The 23,141-nt window shown below is 34.2% G+C and overlaps 1 protein-coding gene across 4 annotated transcripts in view; it reads left to right on the plus strand.

Moving 5' to 3' along the window:
• ampd2a (adenosine monophosphate deaminase 2a) overlaps window positions 1-23,141 on the plus strand; it is a 36,629-nt gene that overhangs the window by 1,712 nt on the left and 11,776 nt on the right. The window contains exons 1-9 of one of the 4 annotated variants that reach the window (XM_073844285.1): window positions 2,271-2,420; window positions 11,565-11,695; window positions 14,586-14,716; window positions 15,928-15,996; window positions 16,075-16,186; window positions 19,756-19,942; window positions 20,016-20,157; window positions 22,783-22,872; window positions 22,949-23,078. In XM_073844285.1, the coding sequence (XP_073700386.1) occupies window positions 2,333-2,420; window positions 11,565-11,695; window positions 14,586-14,716; window positions 15,928-15,996; window positions 16,075-16,186; window positions 19,756-19,942; window positions 20,016-20,157; window positions 22,783-22,872; window positions 22,949-23,078 (1,080 nt within the window). In that variant the 5' untranslated portion in view covers window positions 2,271-2,332. Of the gene's footprint in view, window positions 1-2,270; window positions 2,421-8,502; window positions 8,598-11,564; window positions 11,696-14,585; window positions 14,717-15,927; window positions 15,997-16,074; window positions 16,187-19,755; window positions 19,943-20,015; window positions 20,158-22,782; window positions 22,873-22,948; window positions 23,079-23,141 lie in introns of those variants that run through there. The other 3 variants (XM_073844288.1, XM_073844287.1, XM_073844286.1) reach the window with 3 other exon arrangements.

Consider the following 23,141-nt stretch of genomic DNA (forward strand, 5'->3'; position numbering starts at 1 on the left):
GTAATAGTCTTTAAAGAAGTCTCTTATGCTCATTAAGGCTGCATTTATTTGATTAAAAATACAGAAAAAAACAGTAATATTGCAAAATGTTTTTACTATATAAAATAATGTTTTCTATGTTAACATACTTTAAAATATAATTTATTCCTGTGATGAAAAGCTGAATTTTTATCAGCTGTTACTCCAGTCTTAAGTGTCACATGATCCTTCAGAAAACATTCTAATATGCTGATTTATTATTAGAATGATCAATGTTGGATAATATCAACAGTTGTGCTGCCAAATATTTTTTGGAACCTGTGATTTTTTTTCAGGATTCTTTCATGAATAACAAGTTTAAAAAGTACAGTGTTTATTCAAAATATAAATATTTTATAACAATGTAAATGATTTATTATTCACTTTTAATAAACTTTTAATTATTAACTTAATACATCCTTGGTGAATAAAAGTATTAATTTCTTTAAAAAAAATGTACTGACCCCCCCCCCCCAAAATAAAAAAATAAATATATATTTTTTTTATTTTTAAAACCACTTTTTGAATCTTGAATGAAGTAGATCATTTATTTGTTTTTATTTTTAATGCCAAATAATTTTATTTATTTTCCTTTGTCTTTTTTTTTCAATTTTGCTTTTAAACTGAATTCATTTTAGAAACCCCTACGTACATTCGCAGAGCACACTGCATTTTGAGAGACAATATGCCTCACAGCACTTTTTTTCATTTGTGCAATTCATTTTATTTTATTTGTTTTTTTTTTTAAATCGCTTTTAGACTGAGCACGACACAGTTCACTTAAAATCAAAAAACCTACAGACTGCATAAATAGTATGCTAGCATGCCATTCTGAACATATTTTATTCTTTTGTCAGTTTGATAACAAGTCAAGAAATATAATTAAATAATCAGTAAATATCCTAAGCACACTGCATTGTGGATACATTATCCCCCACAGGACATTTTGTCAAAATTACAAGATCATTAGTGCAATTCAATGTACTTAGTTTTTATTTTTGCTTATTTTTCCTGCTTCTTTTATATTAAATATGCATTTATTTATATTTATTTGTTTTTAATTGCACTTTTCTTTTATATATATATATATTTAACACTTTATTTTTGCATCTTTTCTAATTTTACAAGTAGATCATTTATATGTAATGCCAAATTCATTTTATTTTTCTTTGTCTTTTTTTTTTTTCAATTTTGCTTTTAAACTGAATTCATTTCAGAAACCTGCACAGAAATTGTGAGATGCATTATGCCTCACAGCACCTTCTGATAAAATTACAAATTGATCATTTGTGCAATTCGTTTTATTTGTCATTTTGTTTATTTTTTGATGCACATTTGCTTTGCTTTTAGACTGAGCACAACATAGTTCACTTAAAAAAAAAAAAAAAACTACAGACTGCAGAAATAGTATGCTTGCATGCCATTCAGAGCATATATTTTAGCAGTTAAATAAGTCAAAACTGCAATTTAATAATCAATTTTTTTCTTAAGCACATTGCATTGTGGGATACATTATCCCCCACAGGACATTTTGTCAAAATTACAAAGAGATAATTTGGGCAATTAATTTTAAATTTTAAATATTTAAATTTTTTAACTATGTATTTTAATGCACTTTTCCTTTTTTAAGTTTTTCTTTCAAACTGAAAAATTTCTATTCATTTTATATATTGCTGTTTATTTTAATTCACTATTTTATTTTATTTATAATGCACTTTTTTATTTTTGCATCTTTTTTTAATTTTACAAGTAGATAATTTATATATTTATTTGTGTATTTATAATTTACATTTTATTGCAGTTCATTTTTATTTATTTAACTGTTTGCGTCTTTTTTTATTTTACAAATAGATCATTTATATACTTACTTATTTAAAATGTATTGTTTTTTAATGCCCAGTTCATTTAATTTCTGTTTTTTTTTTTCTTTTTTTAAATTTTACTTTCAAACTGAACAAAACAAGTACTTGATTTCTGAACCCCATACATACTGCACAAACGGTAGCAGCTCTAGTATGCCATTCAAAACACACACTCTCTCTCTCAGTGATGTCCTTCTTGCTGCATGGTTGCTGCAGCAACAGATCAAAATGAGGCTGAGTGTGTTGTGGGGGAATCCTAAGCCCCTCCCCTCTGCTGATGTATGAAGGGAGTGGCTCCGCCTCCACTACTGCGCTAAGAGATCCCCAAGCCCCGCCCCCTGTGCATATCTTCCTGCTCTGATAAGAGATTCTCTTAGCGCTCGTCCCGTATCTCTCTCTCTCTCTCTCTCTCTCCATCCATCCGTCCTGTGTGCAGACGGACAGCTGGCAGCATGTCGGACTCCGGCGCGGCTCCGGCGCAGAGCAAAAGCAAAACTAAACCCTGCAAGAGAGGCAGTTTGCACAGCCGGACCAGCCCGGGTGAGTCCCGCCGCAGCGGGGGAGAAACAGACAGGCTGGGAGATAGATGGGGTGGGGTGTGATAGGGGACCATATCTACAGAGCAGTTCAGGCCGGTTTGGAGTTTTTCTTTTTTGACTGCTTCTTTAACTAGAAGCAATATTAAAATAAATATTTTTAAAAACACATTATTTAAAAAAAATATTTATAATAATAATAATAATTGTTTAAGAATTAAAAATGCATTTACTAATCACCGTTGCACTGGTCAAACGCATGCGACGTGAATTTCTAATGGCCAGCGTTTCTGTTTGATCTTGGAACTGAAAGATCAACTTTTTATCATTTTCCAGTCAGTTTTGTCCGTTTCGTCTTGAGCGCATCAATATATTAATGATAAGTGCGGACTGCAGGATTGTGGGAAAGCATTCGTTCAGGCATGTGACGTAAGAGCTCATGAATTACACAGGAGCTTGTGTGTCCTACAACACGCGACACATGTAAACAGACACACGCGTGTGGCTTGAACCCGTCATACCCGAGATTGAACCTGCAACCTTCTGGTTTGTCTGAAAGAGATGCAATAATCAAATGAATAAGTCTAAGTGAATTATTGCACAGAAAAAAACATAATATTTTAAGCCTAACAACTACTTACTAATTAAATACAAAAAAAGACAATCATAATAAAAATCTAATATACAGTCAAGCCCGAAATTATTCATACCCCTGGCAAATTCTGACTTAAAGTTACTTTTATTTAACCAACATTTTTTTTCTTTGACCGGAAATGACACAGGCTTCTCCCAAAAGATAATAAGACTATGTACTAGAGGCATCATTGTGGAATTTTATTTACATTTGAACAAAAAGTGGCATGTCCAAAAGTTTTCATACCCTTTGCAAACTGTCACAGTCTATGGGAAAATCCAAAGTTCTATACCATTCCAAATAGTCCAAGCTGTTCTAAAGCATCCTAATTACCCTGATTCATTGGGAACAGCTGTTTTAATCAACTCAACAGGTGAAAAACAGAAGCTCTCTGCTGTTGGTTTGTGGACAGTCATGGCTAAGACAAAAGAGCTCACTGAGGACTTGCGGCTGCGCATTGTGGCTGCTCACAAGTCAGGAAAGGGACGTTCCACACTGTGAAAAATCTCAGAGGATGTGGTCGGAAGCCAAAAGTGACACCTGTGCTGGCCAGGAGGATAGTGAGAGAGGATCCAAGGATCACCACCAAGGCCATCCTGATGAATCTGGGCTCTGCTGGTGGCAACATCTCAAGGCAGACAGTCCAACAGACACTGAACACCGCTGGGTTCCACGAACGCAGACCAAGGAGGACACCACTTCTCCAGATAAGGCACACAAAAGCCCACTTGGCCTTTGCAAATGCTCATCTGGACAAAGACTTCTGGTCTTCTGTTTTATGGTCAGATGAAACAAAAATTGAATTGTTTGGCCACAATGATGTAGCCCTCATTTGGCGTAAAAAAGGAGAAGCCTTCAACCCTAAGAACACCATCCCCACTGTCAAGCATGGTGCTGGGAACCTAATGTTTTGGGGGTGTTTTTCAGCCGGTGGACCAGGGAACCTAATCACAGTAAACGGCACCATGAAAAAGGAGCAATACATCATAATTCTCAACAACAACATCAGGCAGTCTGCAGAGAAACTTGGCCTTGGGCACCAGTGGACATTTTAGCACGACAACGACCCAAAACACACAGCAAAAGTGGTGAAGAAATGGTTAGCAGACAAAAACATTAACGTTTTGCAGTGGCCCAGCCAGAGTCCTGACTTAAATCCAATTGAGAATCTGTGGAGGGAGCTAAAGATCAGGCTGATGGCAAGGAGACCCTCCAACCTGAAAAAAAAAAGTTGGAGCTTATCGCTAAAGATGAATGGGCAAAAATACCAGTGGAGACATGCAAAAAGCAGGTCAGCGATTATAGGAAGCATTTGATTGCTGTAATAGCCCCCAAAATGCTTTTCTATTGATTATTGAGAAGGGTATGAATAATTTTGGACATGCAACTTTTTGTTCAAATGTAAATAAAAGATGAGTAATATTTTTTTTTTCCACAATGATGCCTCTTGTACATCATCTTATTATCTTTTGAGAGAAGCCTGTTGCATTTCTGGTAAAAAACAAAAACAAAAAACTGCTGGTTGAATAAAAGTAAATTTTGGTCGGAATTTGCCAGGGGTATGAATAATTTCGGGCTTGACTGTAAATGATAAAACAAAAATAATGAAATATTTAATGCATTTTATGTTTTTATTTGTTGTAGTCAAAATTAGTCCAAAAATATTTTCACACACATACATTAAAAAAAAAGCCCAAAAATGATATAAACAAACATTAGATTTAATTTTAACTTCATGAATGTGACCCTGGACCACAAAACCAGTCTTAAGTAGAATGGGTATATTTGTAGCAATCCTAAAAATGCAACACGTGACACATGTAAACAGGTAAATCGGCCTGTCATACCTGGGATTGAACCTGCAGCCTTCTGGTTTGTCTGAAAGACACAATAACACAATGATTACCGGAAAATTAAGTTATTGGCACAACAATATATCAGTCTAGAATAAGTCCTAAACTCTTAAAATATAGATATTTAAATTAAAAGAAAAAAGGGTGTGAACTTATGAATGCAAACGAGTAGAAAACATAATATGCGACCCTGCACCACAAAACCAGTCATAAGTGTTAATTTCTTGGAAATTTTGTTATAAATAAGATTTCCGTTGATGTATGGTTTGTTAGGATAGGACAATATTTGGCCGAGATACAACTATTTGAAAATCTGGAATCTGTAGGTGCAAAAAAAAATCTAAATATTAAGAAAATCACCTTTAAAGTTGTCCGAATGAAGTTCTTAGCAATGCATATTACTAATCAAAAATTAAGTTTTGATATATTTCTGGTAGGAAAATTTACAAAATATCTTCATGGAACATGATCTTTATTTAATATCCTAATGATTTTTAGCATAAAAGAAAAATCTATCATTTTGACCCATACAATGCATTCTTGGCTATTGCGTCAAATAAACCTGTGCTACTTAACTTTTGTGGTCCAGTTGTTTAAAACAACTACTAATCAATCAATCAATAAATACAAAATCATAATAATAAAAAAGATAAATAATAAAACGAAAATAATAAAAATCTAAAATGTATATGATTATTTCATGTTTTTATCGTTGTAGTCTAATCATTACAAATTATTGCACACACATGCAAAAAAAAAAACAAGCAAAAATGATATAAAATGTAATTAAAAAGAAAAAGCATGTAGACTAATGAACAGAAAATGAGTGAGAATCACATACAATTTTAAGCTTAACATTTTGACACTCCGAAACAAAGATGAAAATAAGTTCAATACATTTAGATCGCAAAACAACCTTACGTTTAATTTAAACTTCATAAATACTACTATTACTACAAATAGAACACTGTAAAAATTTTCACCAAATTCAACTTAAAAACCTAAGTTCAGCAGCTGCCTTAAAATTTTAAGTTAAATCAGCTCAAAACTACAAGTCATTTTAACTAATTACACTAAAAATGAGTTGATTTAACTTGTGAGTTAAAATGACTTTAACTTAAAATTTTAAGGCAGCTGCTAAACTTAAGTTTTTAAGTTGAACCTGGTGAAAACTTTTTACAGTGTAGTAATAAAGCGATAAGACGGTATTAATATAAATAATAAAAACACCACAAAAATAAATATATAACAATAATAATAAAATATGTAACGCATATTGTTTTAATAGTTGTAGTCTAATTATTATTTATGTTGAAACTATTTAAATTTTGGCAGTAACTGCCAAATATTCTTTTAGAACCCATGTTATTTTTTAAGGATTCTTTGATGAATAAAAGTTGACAGCATTTATTTTTAAGTATAAACATTTGCTAACAATGTAAGTCTTTGCTATCACTTTTCAGCAATTTAACACATCCTTGCTGAATAAAAATATTAATTTGACCCCAGACTTTTAAATGGCAGGCACAGGTTAGAAAAGAGTTGTATTTTAAATAAACGCTGGCCTTTTTAACTTTTTATTCATCAATGCATCCTGAAAAAAAGTATCACAACTTCCAAAACAAAATAGAAGTAGAAAACCACAACTTTACATTGCTTTAAATTTTTCAGCATTTCTAATCAAATAAATGCAGCCGTGATGTGCAGACTTCTTTAGAAAAATTGTACTGAGCCCATCTTTAAAGATTTTTTTTTTTTGTTATATAATCTAAATTGACCTGACCTGGACTTTACTGCAATATTTATTATCATTACATAACAAACCATATTGTGTATGTCTGTTGTAGAGCTCCATCTGCTGGATGCATGTGTGTGTGTTGCAGTCTATCAGGCTGAAGGCTTTGAGAGTTTAAAGTACAGTTAATCACAGAGATGAGTTCATATCACAAACACACGCTTATGAAATTATAACACCTACAAATGAGTCTCCTGTTGCCTTTAAGACTCTGAAACACACACACACAGACAGATGAACACAAACCTTTCATTAGCAGCAAAATGTGTGTGTTCTGCTTCTAAATATAAACCCATGTGTGTGAGCCTAAACCTCAGTCTAGACACTGGGTTACAGACAATAACACAAGTTCAAGTCACTCTCTATGTGTTTTATTTTGCTTCACGGCTTATTCTGCTCAATAACTTCTAAGTCTGAAATAGAACAGCCAATCAGAGTCATTCAGGGGCGGGGCTTATGTGAAACGGCTATTGTGATGTACATAAAATAATACGATTTTTTTTTTTTTTAAATAAACACTTGGCTTAAAAAAAAATAAAAGAACCACACATTTTAGTTCAGCGATTATATTTGTGAATTAAACCCTTATAATGTAAGTCTGTCTTAAGTAGCATGGGTATTTTGCTAATATTGATTAGAGTCCTATCTGATTATCTATATATATATATATATATATATATATATATATATATATATATATAAAAAGGTCTTTTTTTTGATAACTTATTCTTATTCTACTTGGTTTTATTCTGTTGTTTTAATTAGAAATGTTAAAAAGCTTATAAAATATAATTAAAAAGGTAAAAACAAAACATGTAAATCATGTTAAGTAGTCAAATATCACCTCTTAATGATGGCAAATTTTTTTATCAGATTTTTTGATTATTGATTAGAAGGTGCTCCTGATATTTTGACTGTGCACCCAATTATTTAAAGTTTCTCATGCATTTGAAAAGAAAAGTAAAGTAAAAGTAGAGCCCTGTGTAGAAATAGGCAAAAATACATTGTATGGGTCAAACTTGTTAAAAAAAAAATATGCAAAAAGACCTACCTTCCTACCGTAAATATATCAAAACTTAATTTTTTGATTAGTAGTACGCATTGCTAAGAACTTAATCTGAACTCATTTAAAGGGTGATTTTCTCAATAATTAGATTTTTTGCACCCTCAGATTACAAATTTTTAAATAGTTGTATCTCAGACAAATATCGTCCGATCCTAACAAACCATTTCAATGGAAAGCGTTATTTAGCTTTCAGATGATGTATAAATCTCAATTTCGAAAAATTGACACTTATGACTGGGCTTGTGGTCCAGAGTCACATTTGGTTAAAAACACCAAGATATGAACACAATTTACAAAAAAATTATGCGCTATGCTACAATTAATTCCAACACAAATAAAACGGTATATTTCAGGCATTCTGGTGTAAACAGACACGCGATTGGCTCGTTTGACTGAGAGGCGGGGCTATAGCTGCCATATTAGGCGCTTAACTTCTCTCCTTTCCTCCTCGAATAAAATGTAACTTAATGAGGTCACGTGACTACACATGTGCACAAGTACACACTACAGAGTATGTAATTCACAGTACGCTATTGCTGTATAGGCACGCAGCCACACACACACACACACACACACACAGTAGTGTGTTCATGCTGGTTTTCCCAGGATTCCTTTGTAAACGCAGTGGTGTTTAAACACATAGTGGTGCGTCCCGCCACCAAACCCCCCCGCCTCCATCTGCAGCGTGGTACGAACCAAACGCATGTGAACCCAAGCGCCCCGACACACACTGAGAGAGAATCGCTGCAGTGAGAGACAGACACACGCACATAGAGCTGGACAGGAAGTGCTTGTTATCCTGAGCATCCCAGCAGAGATCAGACTACACACAGGTACCGCACATATTACACACTACATAGTGGACACACTGCACACATGCGTCCCATCAGCTCTGCATGCGGCTCTGTGTGTGTGTGTGTGTGTGTGTGTGATGGGGTTATTTGCACTGGACTGAGTGTTTTTAAATGGAATGCTGAGGAACGTGTGTCACATGATCACCTCAAAGTCACATGATGTGTTTTGACAGGAAACTTGTGTTTCAATACTAGAATCTAGAATTTTATAACTCTCTCTCTCTCTCTAAATATATATACAAACTCTAATGTATTATATACAGACAAACGAAAAATTTATTGGAAATGTAAAATAAAGTAAAGTATCAACAGGCTAAAAATTTGCTTTGTGTATGATTGCAGAAAAATATATATATATATATTTGAATAGCTTTTGTGTGAAAATAAACAAACAGATAAACTGATTTTGTGTGAAAATAAATCATGCAAGTCGTTAATTTTGTTTAAACATCATATAAATGTATGAGGTGGCAAAGGTAGTATTGATACAAATGTTAACTAAAATAATGTTTTTTTTTTTTTATTAATACTTTTTACTTTAGAGTTAATACTCGTTCAAAACAATCCCTTTAGCAAAGTTAGTACTATTTTTTGCTTCTTTTGATAAATAAAATAATTATTTTGTTCAAAAAATATACTGTCATTAAAATACACTGACCAAAATTATAAACACAACACTTTTGTTTTTGCCCTTTTTCATGAGTTGAACTCAAAAATCTAAGTATTTTTCTTGACTACTACGGGGCACTCTACAACAGTACACAAAAGGCCTATTGCTGTCAAATATTGTTCACAAATCTGTGTTAATCTGTGTTAGTGAGCACTTCTCCTTTGCCGAGATAATCCATCCACCTCACATGTGTGGCATATCAAGATGCTGATTAGACAGCGAGATTTTGCACAGGTGTGCCTTCGGCTGGCCACAATAAAAGGCCACTCTAAAATGCCACAGATGTCACAAGTTTTGAGAGAGCATGCAATTGGCAGGAATTGCTGACTGCAGGAATGTCCACCAGAGGTCTTCCCCTTGACTTGATTGATAATTTCTCTGCCATAAACCGTCTCCAAAGGCGTTTCAGAGAATTTGGCAGTACATCTAACCGGCCTCACAACCGCAGACCACGTGTAACCGAACCAGCCCAGGACCTCCACATCCAGCATCTTCACCTTCAAGATCATCTGAGACCAGCCACCCAGACAGCTGCTGCAACATTCGGTTTGCATAACCAAAGAATTTCTGCACAAACTGTCAGAAAAAAAATCTCAGGTAAGTTTATCTGCATGCTTGTCCTCCTCATCGGGGTCTCCACCTGACTGCAGTTGGTTGTTGTAACCGACTTGAGTGGGCAAATGCTGGCACTTTGTAGAGGTGTTCTCTTCCTGGATGAATCCCGGTTTTCACCGTACAGGGCAGAAGGCAGACAGAGTGTATGGCGTTGTGTGGGTGAGCGGTTTGCTGATGTAAAAGTTGAGGATCGAGTGGCCCATGGTGGCGGTGGGGTTATGGTATGGACAGGCGTATGTTATGGACAACGAACACAGGTGCATTTTATTGATGGCATTTTGATTGCACAGAGATACCATGGCGAGATCCTGAGGCCCATTGTTGTGCCATTCATCCTCGACCATCACCTCATGTTGCAGCATGATAATGCATGGCCCCATGTTGCAAGGATCTGTACACAATTCCTGGAAGCTGAAAATATCCCAGTTCTTGCATGGCCAGCATGCTCACCGGACATGTCACCCGTTGAGCATGTTTGGGATGCTCTGGATCTGCATGTACACCAACTTGTTCCAGTTCCTGCCAATATCTAGTAACTTCGCACAGCCATTGAAGAGGAGTGGACCAACATTCCACAGGCCACAATCAACTTTATGTGAAGGAGATGTGTTGCACTTCGTGAGGCAAATGGTGGTCACAACCCCCAAATACAGTAAAACTGACATTGTTGAGTGGCCTTTTAATGTGGCCAGACTAATGGTGCGTTCACACCAGACTATATTCGGCAAACGCTTGAAATGCTCAATGCGCGCCGCAGGATGGCTATTCGCGTCTTTACATTGACTTTACATGTAAATCACTCGCGCTTGCCGCTTCATTCGCGTCCGGTGTGAACGCACCATAAGGCCCACCTGTGCAATAATCATACTGTGTAATCAGCATCTTGTAATGCCACACCTGTGACGTGGACGGTTCATCTCGGCAAAGGAGAAGTGCTCACTAACACAGATTTAAACAGATTTGTGAACAATATTTGACAGCAATAGGCCTTTTGTGTGCATAGAAAAAGTCCTATATGAGAGGACAATTACTAGACATGTGTACCTTGGATTTTGTACAATTTGCATTCATACACTTAAAAAAAAATTCATTTCTGTAGAATGGCTCCTATATAAAAGATATTTAAAGTATGTTGTTGTATGGATCTTGTTTTCTTTTTGCAGACAAACCCCCCCCAGATGTCTTTAGCTGTTTCTAGTGCACTACTGAGTGTGTGTGTGAGCGTCTGTTAGTGACACTGATGAACGAGTGTCGTCTGCACATGAGCGCTGGGCTTTAATAATGAGAATCAGACTCTACAGCTCGTCCTGTATGTGATGGTTTCCGCACTAAACGCTGTACTGCTGTCATGAATGACTGTCAAAGTAGATACTAAAGCATTGCTAGGGTGTTGTTCCTGGCTGTTCTAGATGATTGCTGGAGTGTTACTAGGTTACTAGGGCATTTTGGATGGTTGCTATGTGGTTGCTATGCAGATTTTTTTCTTCCTGTCTGTTGTGGATTGACTCAATCCCTCCTAGAGTGTGTGGAGTTTTCTTTTTATCGTCCAGCGGGTGAAAATCACAAGTGAACACACGACTACAAGCACCAGTACCAGTGACTGACTCTAACAGCACTATTATTAGCATCTCTAATAACCGTCTGTCTGTATGTGTGTGTAGATCTGTGTGGCTCTGCTGACGCCAGGCCTTTGATGTCCCAGCGCTCTCTGCCTGGCACACCGGTCACCCACAAACACCTGCCCATCGACCTGCGCACATCCATGGACGGCAAATACAAGGAGATCGCGGAGGTGTGTGTGGTTGTAACACATGTGTGCATGTCTGTGTGCTTGTGTGCACCTCTGCATATTTATAGCATGAATCTGTGTTTGTAGTGCATCTTTGTTTGTAATGTGCCTGTTTGTAATGCACGTCTGCATGTTTGTAACACATTTCAGCATTTACAGCATGTGTCTGTGTTTTTGATGCATGTTTCTGAGTGTTTGTAGCACATGTTTTTGAATGTTTGTAATGCGTGTCTGTTTGCGGTGTTTCTGAGTGTAACGTGTTTAAAACATGTTTCTGTGTTTGTAATGCATGTTTGTAACGTGTGTCTGTGTTTGTAACACCTTTGTAACTCGTGTTTGTAACGTGTGTGTTTGTAGCGTGTTTCTGAGTGTAATGTGTTTCTGTGTTTGTAACACTTGTGTGTTTGTGAGTGTTTGTAATGTGTGTCTGTGTGTTTGTAGCGTGTTTCTGAGTGTAATGTGTTTCTGTGTTTGTAACACTTGTGTGTTTGTGAGTGTTTGTAATGTGTGTCTGTGTGTTTGTAGCGTGTTTCTGAGTGTAATGTGTTTCTGTGTTTGTAACACTTGTGTGTTTGTGAGTGTTTGTAATGTGTGTCTGTGTGTTTGTAGCGTGTTTCTGAGTGTAATGTGTTTCTGTGTTTGTAACACTTGTGTGTTTGTGAGTGTTTGTAATGCGTGTCTGTGTGTTTGTAACGTGTTTCTGAGTGTTTGTAATGTGTGTTTCTGAGTATAATGTGTGTCTGTGTGTTTGTAACGTGTTTCTGAGTGTTTGTAATGTGTGTTTCTGAGTATAATGTGTGTCTGTGTGTTTGAAACACTTGTGTGTTTGTAACGTGTTTCTGAGTGTTTGTAACACGTCTGTAATGTGTTTGAGTGTTTGTACTGCATGTTTTTGTCTTTTTAATGCATGTTTGTAACATATAAAACATGTTTCTGTGTTTGTAACGTGTCCGTCTTCATATGCTTCTGAGTGTGTTTGTAACACTTGCGTGTTTTTAACGTGTTTCTGAGTGTAATGCCTGTCTGTAACATGCTGTAACGTGTTTGAGTGTTTGTACTGCATGTCTGTGTGTTTGTAATGTGTGTTTGTAACATGTTTAAAACATGTTTCTGTGTTTGTAAAGTGTCCGTCTTCAAATGCTTCTGAGTGTGTGTAACACGTGTGTGTTTGTAACGTGTTTCTGAGTGTACAGGTCCTTCTCAAAAAATTAGCATATTGTGATAAAGTTCATTATTTTCTGTAATGTACTGATAAACATTAGACTTTCATATATTTTAGATTCATTACACACAACTGAAGTAGTTCAAGCCTTGTATTGTTTTAATATTGATGATTTTGGCACACAGCTCATGAAAACCCCAAATTCCTATCTCAAAAAATTAGCATATCATGAAAAGGTTCTCTAAACGAGCTATTAACCTAATCATCTGAATCAACTAATTAACTCTAAACACCTGCAAAAGAAAAACTCCCAGCCTGGTTCATTACTCAAAACCGCAATCATGGGTAAGACTGCCGACCTGACTGCTGTCCAGAAGGCCATCATTGACACCCTCAAGCAAGAGGGTAAGACACAGAAAGAAATTTCTGAACGAATAGGCTGTTCCCAGAGTGCTGTATCAAGGCACCTCAGTGGGAAGTCTGTGGGAAGGAAAAAGTGTGGCAGAAAACGCTGCACAACGAGAAGAGGTGACCGGACCCTGAGGAAGATTGTGGAGAAGGACCGATTCCAGACCTTGGGGGACCTGCAGAAGCAGTGGACTGAGTCTGGAGTAGAAACATCCAGAGCCACCGTGTACAGGCGCCAGGTCAAGCCACTTTTGAACCAGAAACAGCAGCAGAAGCGCCTGACCTGGGCTACAGAGAAGCAGCACTGGACTGTTGCTCAGTGGTCCAAAGTACTTTTTTCGGATGAAAGCAAGTTTTGCATGTCATTCGGAAATCAAGGTGCCAGAGTCTGGAGGAAGACTGGGGAGAGGGAAATGCCAAAATGCCTGAAGTCCAGTGTCAAGTACCCACAGTCAGTGATGGTCTGGGGTGCCATGTCAGCTGCTGGTGTTGGTCCACTGTGTTTTATCAAGGACAGGGTCAATACAGCTAGCTATCAGGAGATTTTGGAGCACTTCATGCTTCCATCTGCTGAAAAGCTTTATGGAGATGAAGATTTCATTTTTCAGCACGACTTGACACCTGCTCACAGTGCCAAAACCACTGGTAAATGGTTTACTGACCATGGTATAACTGTGCTCAATTGGCCTGCTAACTCTCCTGACCTGAACCCCATAGAGAATCCATGGGATATTGTGAAGAGAAAGTTGAGAGACGCAAGACCCAACACTCTGGATGAGCTTAAGGCCGCTATCGAAGCATCCTGGGCCTCCATAACACCTCAGCAGTGCCACAGGCTGATGCCTCCATGCCACGCCGCATTGAAGCAGTCATTTCTGCAAAAAGGATTCCCGACCAAGTATTGAGTGCATAACTGAACATAATTATTTGAAGGTTGACTTTTTTGTATTAAAAACACTTTTCTTTTATTGGTCGGATGAAACATGCAAATTTTTTGAGATAGGAATTTTGGGTTTTCATGAGCTGTATGCCCAAAATCATCAATATTAAAACAATAAAAAGGCTTGAACTACTTCAGTTGTGTGTAATGAATCTAAAATACATGAAAGTCTAATGTTTATCAGTACATTACAGAAAATAATGAACTTTATCACAATATGCAAATTTTTTGAGAAGGACCTGTAATGCCTGTCTGTAACATGCTGTAACGTGTTTCTGAGTGTTTGTAGTGCATGTTTGTGTGTTTGTAACGCATGTTTCTAAGTCAAGGTTGCATGTCTGTGTTTGTAACGCGTTTCTGTGTGTTGGTAACGTGTGTTGTAGGAGCTGCTGGCAAGGAGCCTGACGGACAGTGACATGCGTTGCGCTCCGTACGAGTTTCCTGAAGAGAGTCCTATTGAACAGCTGGAGGAGAAACGTCACCGTCTGGAGCGACAGATCAGTCAGGATGTCAAGTACTACTACTACTACACACACACACACACACACACATCCTAACCATGTATAATACAACTAATTTGTTGTTGTACAGAAAGCTTCAGCCAATCAGAATATATGTGACCCTGGAGCACAAAACCAGTCTTAAGTCGCTGGGGTATATTTGTAGCAATAGCCAAAAATACATTGCATGGGTCAACATTTTTGATTTTTCTTTTATGCCAAAAATCATTAAGAAATTAAGTAAAGTTCATGTTCCTTGAAGATTTTTTGTAAAATTCCTACTGTAAACATATCAAAATGTAATTTTTGATTTGTAATATGCATTGTTAAGAACCTAATTTGGACAACTTTAAAGGTTTAAGGTTTTTTTTATTTTTTTCAGTCTTTTTGATTTTTTTGCATCCTCAGATTTCTGATTTCAAATAGATGTATCTCGGCCAAATATTGTCCTATCATAACAAACCATACATCAATAGAAAGCTTATTTATTGAGCTTCCATATGATGTATAAATCTCAGTTTTGTCAAATTTAACCTTATGACTGGTTTTGTGGTCCAGGGTCACATATTTGAATTTATTATGTGAAGAGTGACTTTAGAATTTAAGTAAAATTAACGTGTGAACTTAAACAGCAACTTTCACTGTGATCCTAAAGATCTGTAAACAAGTCATTCGATTGATTCAAACTAGTAACTCGAGGGTTTGAGACTGATTTGTGAGTCCATAAAAAGAACCAGTTCAAAGTCATCTATGTGTAAATCAGTCTACAAGTCTCTGTTCAGACAAAAATATATTTCGAAAACTGTTCGTTTCCGAAAGTAAAAAATAAAATTAAAAATCATTTGTTTGTGAAATTTTGGCACAGAGTTGATTCTGATGGCTTCGCACCTGCTCAGGCGTTTTTGTTTGTGATCTGTGTGAATTCTTTGCTTTGGACACACTGACCCAAAACACCCAACAAATACCGCAGCGGTTCATAATCGCACATAGACACAACAGTGCGTGGTTTGGCCGCGTTTCAGCTGTTAGGTGGGTGTTTTTGGGTTCGTGTCTCTTACAGATGCTTAAACACACACTCTTTGTACTTGGGTGGAGAGTTTCAGATTCCCTCTGCTGCATTTTAAATGAAAGTGCTTTAGAAAAATCAATCCAAGTGATTTAGACTCTCTCTCCTCGTGTGTGTGCTACTCACTCAAATCTGCCGCTTTGCCTCACATCCTTCAAGGCTTGAGCCTGAGATTCTGCTACGAGCGAAACAAGACTTCATGAAAATAGACAGCGCAGCAGACCTGGAGTGAGTCACTGTTGTCCGTCTATCCATCTTTGTTTTTCTGTCCGTCTGTGTCTCTCATTTCATGTGTCTGGTCTGCAGGTGTCTAAAGGAAAGTCATGTGGATGTGGTGGACCACCATCATATGGAGGGAGAGACGGTGGTGGAGAGAGACTATCAGCGTGTGTCCATCTCGGGCGAGGAGAAGTGTGGGGTGAGAACTAGAGAAATGAGCTTCAGTTAGTTTGTGTAAAAAATGTAAAAAAAAAAGAGAGAAATAACTTATAGCACTTATTAATCTGGGCTATGTATCTTTATGTAAGTACTAATACATTTTAACAAGTGCAAAATTAACATTGATTAGTATTTTTATAGCACTTTTCACAAAATATAAAAAAATGAAAAGCAACCTGGTATATGAAAAAGCGTAATGTTGTTCTGTTAAAAAGCTGTTTTATTCGTAAAACAATTCTTAATATTAAGTTTTCTTTAAGTTCTGTAAATTTTGTTCTTTAAAAATTCCTAATACAAAGTTTTCTCTAAGTTCTAAGTTTTGTTTGTTCTTTAGTTAGTTCTCCAAGTTTTGTTCTTTAAATAATCCTACTATAAAGTTTTCTAAGTTCTAAGTTTTGGTTTTTAAAATACTTTTTTAAATCTTAATATTAAGTTTTCTTTAAGTTTTTCCTCTGAATTCTGTAGTTTTGTTCTTTAAGAAATCTTAATATAAGTTAGGTTTTCCAAGTTTTGTTCTTTAAAAATAAGTATTTTCTCAAGTTTTGTTCTTTAAAAAAATATTAATATTAAGTTTTCTCTAAGTTCTGTAAATTTTGTTCTTTAAAACAATTCTTAATATTAAGTTTTCTTTAAGTTCTGTAAATGTTGTTCTTTAAAAATTCCTAATACTAAGTTTTCTCTAAGTTTTGTTTGTTCTTTAGTTAGTTCTCCAAGTTTTGTTCTTTAAATTATCCTACTATAAAGTTTTCTAAGTTCTAAGTTTTGGTTTTTAAAATACTTTTTTTAAATCTTAATATTAATTAAGTTTTCTTTAAGTTTTTCCTCTGAATTCTGTAGTTTTGTTCTTTAAGAAATCTTAATATAAGTTAGGTTTTCCAAGTTTTGTTCTTTAAAAATAAGTATTTTCTCGAGTTTTGTTCTTAAAAAAATATTAATATTAAGTTTTCTCTAAGTTCTGTAAATTGTGTTCTATAAAATAATTCTTAATATTAAGTTTTCTACAAGTTTTCCGTTCTCCGTGTTTTTTTCTCTCTATGTTTTGTTCTTTAAAAATTCCCATTATTAAGTTTTCTGTAAGTTCTATGTTTTGTTCTTAAAATTTTTAAATACTTAAAGAAAACTTAATTAATATTATTAAGGTTTTAAGTTTTTCCTCTGAATTCTGTAGTTTTGTTCTTTAAAAAATGGTTTTCTTCTTGTGAAAAAAAACACTAAGTTTTCTCTAAATTGTTTAAACACTTCTAGTTTCACTTTTTTAAATTTCTCTAAGCTTTGTTCTCTAAAAAAAAGCCAGGTTTTTTTTTTAAATTAATTAATTAATTACATTTCAAGTAAAATCTAAATATTAATTACGTTTTTCCTCTGAATTCTGTAGTTGTGTTTTAAAAAAAATCGTAATATTGAGTTTAAGTTTTGTTCATTAAAAATCTACATATTTTCTCGAGTTATCTGTTTTGTTCTTAAAAAATCTTAATATGAAGTTTTCTCTAAGATCTGTAAATTTAGTTTTTTTTTAAATTATTGTTAATGTTAAGTTTTTTACAAGTTTTCCTAAGTTCTCTAAGTTTTGTTCTTTAAATTTTAAAATACTTAAAATACTTAAAATCTTAATATTAAGTTTTCTTTATGTTTTCCTCTGTAAAAATTTGTTTTCTCTAGGTTTTCTTCTTAAAAAAAAAACATTATGTTCAAGCTTTCTCTTAATTGTTTAAATAATGCTAGTATCACTTTAAGTTCTCCAAAATGTTTTCTTTAAAAAAAACTTATATATTAATATTAAGTTTTCTTAATTTTCCAAGTTTTGGTTTTAAACATTGATTAATATATATTTCCTCGAGTTCCGTTTTGTTCTTAAACAGCTTTGTAAATTTTGTCCTTTAAAAATTCCTAATATTAAGTTTTCTCTAATTTCTAAGTTTTGTTCTTTAAAACATTCTTGATATTAATTAGGTTTTAACTTAGTTCTCCAAGTTTTGTTTTTTAAAAATGTGTTGAGTATTCCTTAAGTTTTCTATAAGTTCTAAGTTTTGTTCTTCAAATCTTAAAATATTTAAATATTTTAAATCTTAATACTAATTACGTTTTCTTAAAGTTTTTCCTCTGAATTCTGTAGTTGTGTTCTTTAAAAAATCGTATTATTGAGTTTAAGTTTTGTTCATTAAAAATCTAAATATTTTCTCAACTTCTCTGTTTTGTTTAAAAAAAAATCTTAATATTAAGCTTTCTCTCAGCTCTGTAATTAGTTTTTTAATCATTCTTAAATGTTAATTTTTTTTTAAGTTTTCCTAAGTTCTCTAAGTTTTGTTCTTTACATTTTAAAATAATTAATAAATCCCTTACATTTTAAAATAATTAATAAATCCCTTATTAAGATTTTAAAATACTTAAAATCTTAATATTAAGATTTCTTTATGTTTTCCACTTTAAAAATGAGTTTTCTCTAGGTTTTCTTCTTAAAAAAACATTAAGCTCAAGTTTTGTCTTAATTGTTTAAATAATTCTAGTATCACTTTAAGTTCTCCAAAATGTGTTCTTTAAAGAAACTTATATATTAATATTAAGTTTTCTTAATTTTCCAAGTTTTGTTTTTAAACATTGATCAAATATATATCTCCTCGAGTTCCGTTTTGTTCTTAAACAGCTTTGTAAATTTTGTCCTTTAAAAATTCCTAATATTAAGTTTTGTTCTTTAAAACATTCTTGATATTAATTAGGTTTTAACTTAGTTCTCCAAGTTTTGTTTTTTAAAAATGTGTTGAGTATTCCTTAAGTTTTCTATAAGTTCTAAGTTTTGTTCTTCAAATCTTAAAATATTTAAATATTTTAAATCTTAATACTAATTACGTTTTCTTGAAGTTTTTCCTCTGAATTCTGTAGTTGTGTTCTTTAAAAAAATCGTATTATTGAGTTTAAGTTTTGTTCATTAAAAATCTAAATATTTTCTCGAGTTCTCTGTTTTGTTCTTAAAAAATCTTAATATGAAGTTCTACAAGTTTTCCTAAGTTCTCTAAGTTTTGTTCTTTAAATTTTAAAATACTCAAATACTTAAAATCTTTAAAAATTAGATTTCTCTAGGTTTTCTTCTTAAAAAAACATTAAGTTTTCTCTAAATTGTTTAAATACTTCTAGTATCACTTTTTTAAGTTCTCTAAGATTTGTTCTTAAAAAAAAAACGTATATATTAATATTAAGTTTTCTGAATTTTCCAAGTTTTGTTTTTAAACATTGATTAATATATATTTCCTCGAGTTCTGTTTTGTTCTTAAACAGCTCTGTGAATTTTGTTCTTTAAAAATTCCTAATATTAAAATTTCTCTAAGTTTTGTTCTTTAAAACATTCTTAACATTAATTAGGGTTCAACTTAGTTCTTTGTTTTGTTCTTTAAAAATTCAAAACATTAAGTTTTCTTTAAGTTTTGATCTCAAATTCTTGTTGTTTTAAGGATGTTTAGGTATATTTCCTGGAAAACAAGACAAATTTACTGCTTCACTAATGTTCACTGATTACAGATCTTGTCTTGTCTTATCTTGTGACGTTTTTGTATTTAGGTGCCATTCACGGATCTGGTGGATGCAGCGAAGTGTGTTGTGAAGGCCTTGTTCATCAGAGAGAAGTACATGGCTCTGTCTCTGCAGAACTTCTGTAAAACCACAGCAAGATCCCTGCAGGAGCTCAACCAGAGATCGCTAGATGTCAGTGTGTTCGAGGCCCTTCACGGGAGTCCCGTTGACTCAGGTGTGTGCGAGCATCTTGACATGCTTACAGAACCCAACACAAACCATCACTGACCTGTGTTTGTCTCTTTCAGACATGCCCGTTCACCCGCCGGTGTCAGAAACACACCCATACGAGGGGCAGGACATGAAGAACCTGCCGCCGGACACTGGATACAGCTGCAAGATGGTGGATGGAGTCATTCACGTCTACACTGCACAAAACCCCATGGACAAGTGAGTTTCGGGGACAAACCGTCTGCAAACCTCCTCTGAATTAGCTAAATTTAGCTTAACCTCCTTTTGGGGACGGCCTTGAAAGAAAAAATAGATCATGAAGACACATGAGCCTGTATCAAATCCTCATCTACATTAACAGAAATACACAGTAGAACTACATAAAAACATGCTGTAGAAACAATTTTCAGTCAAAAAATGCTATCAAATCTCACAATTAATTATGAAGAAATGGCAAGTAACTTTAAATGTGAATTTTGTTAAGTTAAACTTACTCTAATAATCTCTATTTTCTTTACAACTTAAAAATATTTATTGAAGACTGTGAAATATGGTGAAATTATGAAGTTCACTGCACATGATGAAGTGGCTTCTGGGATTGTCAGTCAGGATGCCAAATTTTCAATACAAATTTTAACTAAAATGTACCTAAAATTAACTATTAAAAAAAACATATCTATGTGAATTGAAAAAAAAGAAAGAAAAACTTTCATTCTTTATAGGGTTTTTATAGTTAACTAAAACTAAATAATTAAAGTAAATAAATATTTGTAATACTTAATAGAATAAACATTATCAATGTTGTGAGTAGCTAAGTTGTAGCCAGGGCAAAATTCTCTAATTTCCATTTAAGTTCAACAAAAACAATACAATCAAACAAATAAATAAACAGGCATATTAAAAAAAAAAAAAAAAATTAAAACCAACAAAAACACACAACTAAACTAAAACTTGAATCAAAATTAAAATGCATAGATACTATAAAAAAATAAAAACGACTTCAGTTAAAAGTGTGTGTACTGTGTATATTATGTATAAATAAATATATATATATATATATATATATATATACATTTTTTTTTTAATTGATATGTAAAATATTTATATTTATATATAATATAAACACGTGTTTACATACAAATACATACAGTTTAGTTAAAATATATACATGTGTGTATTTATATATACATAATGAAAATACACAGTACACACAAACAACTATCTAAATAAACTTTTATTTTTAATACATTTTTTGCGACTAATCGATTTGCAGCTCTAATTATATTATACTAAATTAATGATACTAAAATAATACTGAATCAAAATGAAGAAATTCAAAGAAATTCAATACCAATTAACAAATCAATAAATATAGAAATTCTAATAATTCTAAAAATCAACTGAAAAGATAAACAAAAACATGATAAAAGCATATTATGTGCACCCTTAAAAAATAAGATTGTATGGCAAGCCTAGAATATTATGTACTTTGACAACAAAATGACCTTTTTTCTTAAAAAAAAAGCCCACTTTTTTCTCTTTCTCTGGATCATTGTTTCTACACTGGTGATTCTTTTCAACAAACTTTTTTTTTTTATATACCAAATAAGGCCATAATCATGTCTAGAACACTGGAGCGACCAATTGTTTTGAAGAAAATATACAGACCCGACCACTATGGTAATGGCATTCATTTAAACAAACTAAACAAATAAAGAATTTAAATAGATTTATCTAGGGGCATTAATTAAAAGAAGAAAAACAGTAAAAGAAGAAGAATTTCTGTTAAGTAATCAATCTGAGCTGCAAATATTATTTTTACTTTAAAATAAGCACCAATTATTGTTGAAAATGCAAAACAGAACATGCTATTGTCATGATCAATTTTTAATTACGTGAATCACGTAAATGACAGACCTGCTTTCCATCAAAACAGCGAAATTTGACCAACAAAAGTTGAATAGTTTGCGTCACTAAATATTGTTGGTTGTTTACTTATAGAGAGTTTACTATACTGCCCTCCAAAGGCAAAGCGCAGTAACTACATACTTGGTCAAAATTGAGTTAAGGCTTAAAATGGACTTTGTGACAACTCTTTTGTCTTGAGGCAAAGTGTCCTGGTTCAATTTTGTCCTGTTTCAGAGAAATGAGTGTCAACATGTTTGACTAGCTGGTGTAAAAACTTTAAAGGCATTTTTCTCAGTTTCGGTGTTGGCGTAGTTACTGCACTTTGTCTTTGGAGGGCAGTATAGAGCTACGCTTCTTCCACAACTTTCATCGCACAACAAGTTCTTTACTTTCAGTTTTTATTTAACAACAGCAAGCCAAAAGGTGTACGTTTTTCACTAAACTGTATAGCCTTCACGTATTTTAGATGCTTGTGTTATGTTGTTGCCCCGTCCATGCAATAAATGCACGTTATTGAATGAGCAGGGCATTTATTTCAGTTATTTTTAGAGCATTTATTAAACTGCTTAGGTGATTTCAGTGGTAGGCTTTGATGCATAGTCATGTTTTGAACTCCAGTAACTCACAAAGTCTCTGTGATAGCACCAATGTTTCGGCCCAGTTGTCAGTCTTTGCTTTTACGCAACAGACTGAAACCTCGGCTAATCACTGCACAAAATAAAACACAATTTTTTCCTAATTTTGATTGGGTGGGCAAGACCCTGCCCATCCCTGGAGCCGGCCCTGATATGACGTCTAAAAATGCTCATTATGTAGATGTCTCACTAGGGTTTGGAACAGAGTTGTATCTTCATTCACTGCTGAAAGCGTCAGTCTTTAAGACTTAAATATAGGTTTAAACGAACAGCCGGATGTTTGTGTTATCATGATCCACAGGAGCACCGAATTGGACCTGCCGTATCCAGACCTGCAGGAGTACATCGGCGACATGAACGTGATGATGGCGCTCATCATTAACGGCCCTGTGTGAGTGACTAATTTCCCAGCATGCACTAAGCTCAGCACACATTTTGCCACATCTAATGTGTCAGTTTCTCTACAGGAAGTCGTTCTGTTACCGGCGGCTGCAGTATCTGAGCTCAAAGTTTCAGATGCATGTCCTGCTGAACGAGATGAAGGAGCTCGCTGCACAGAAGAAGGTGCCGCACAGAGACTTCTACAACATCCGCAAGGTGATGCAACGCAACCAAACAGTTGCAGAATTAAATATATCAGCATGCAGCAATTACGGGACC

The sequence above is a fragment of the Garra rufa genome, chromosome 7, assembly GCF_049309525.1.
Source record: "Garra rufa chromosome 7, GarRuf1.0, whole genome shotgun sequence".
In the NCBI taxonomy this organism is placed as follows: Eukaryota; Metazoa; Chordata; class Actinopteri; order Cypriniformes; family Cyprinidae; genus Garra; species Garra rufa.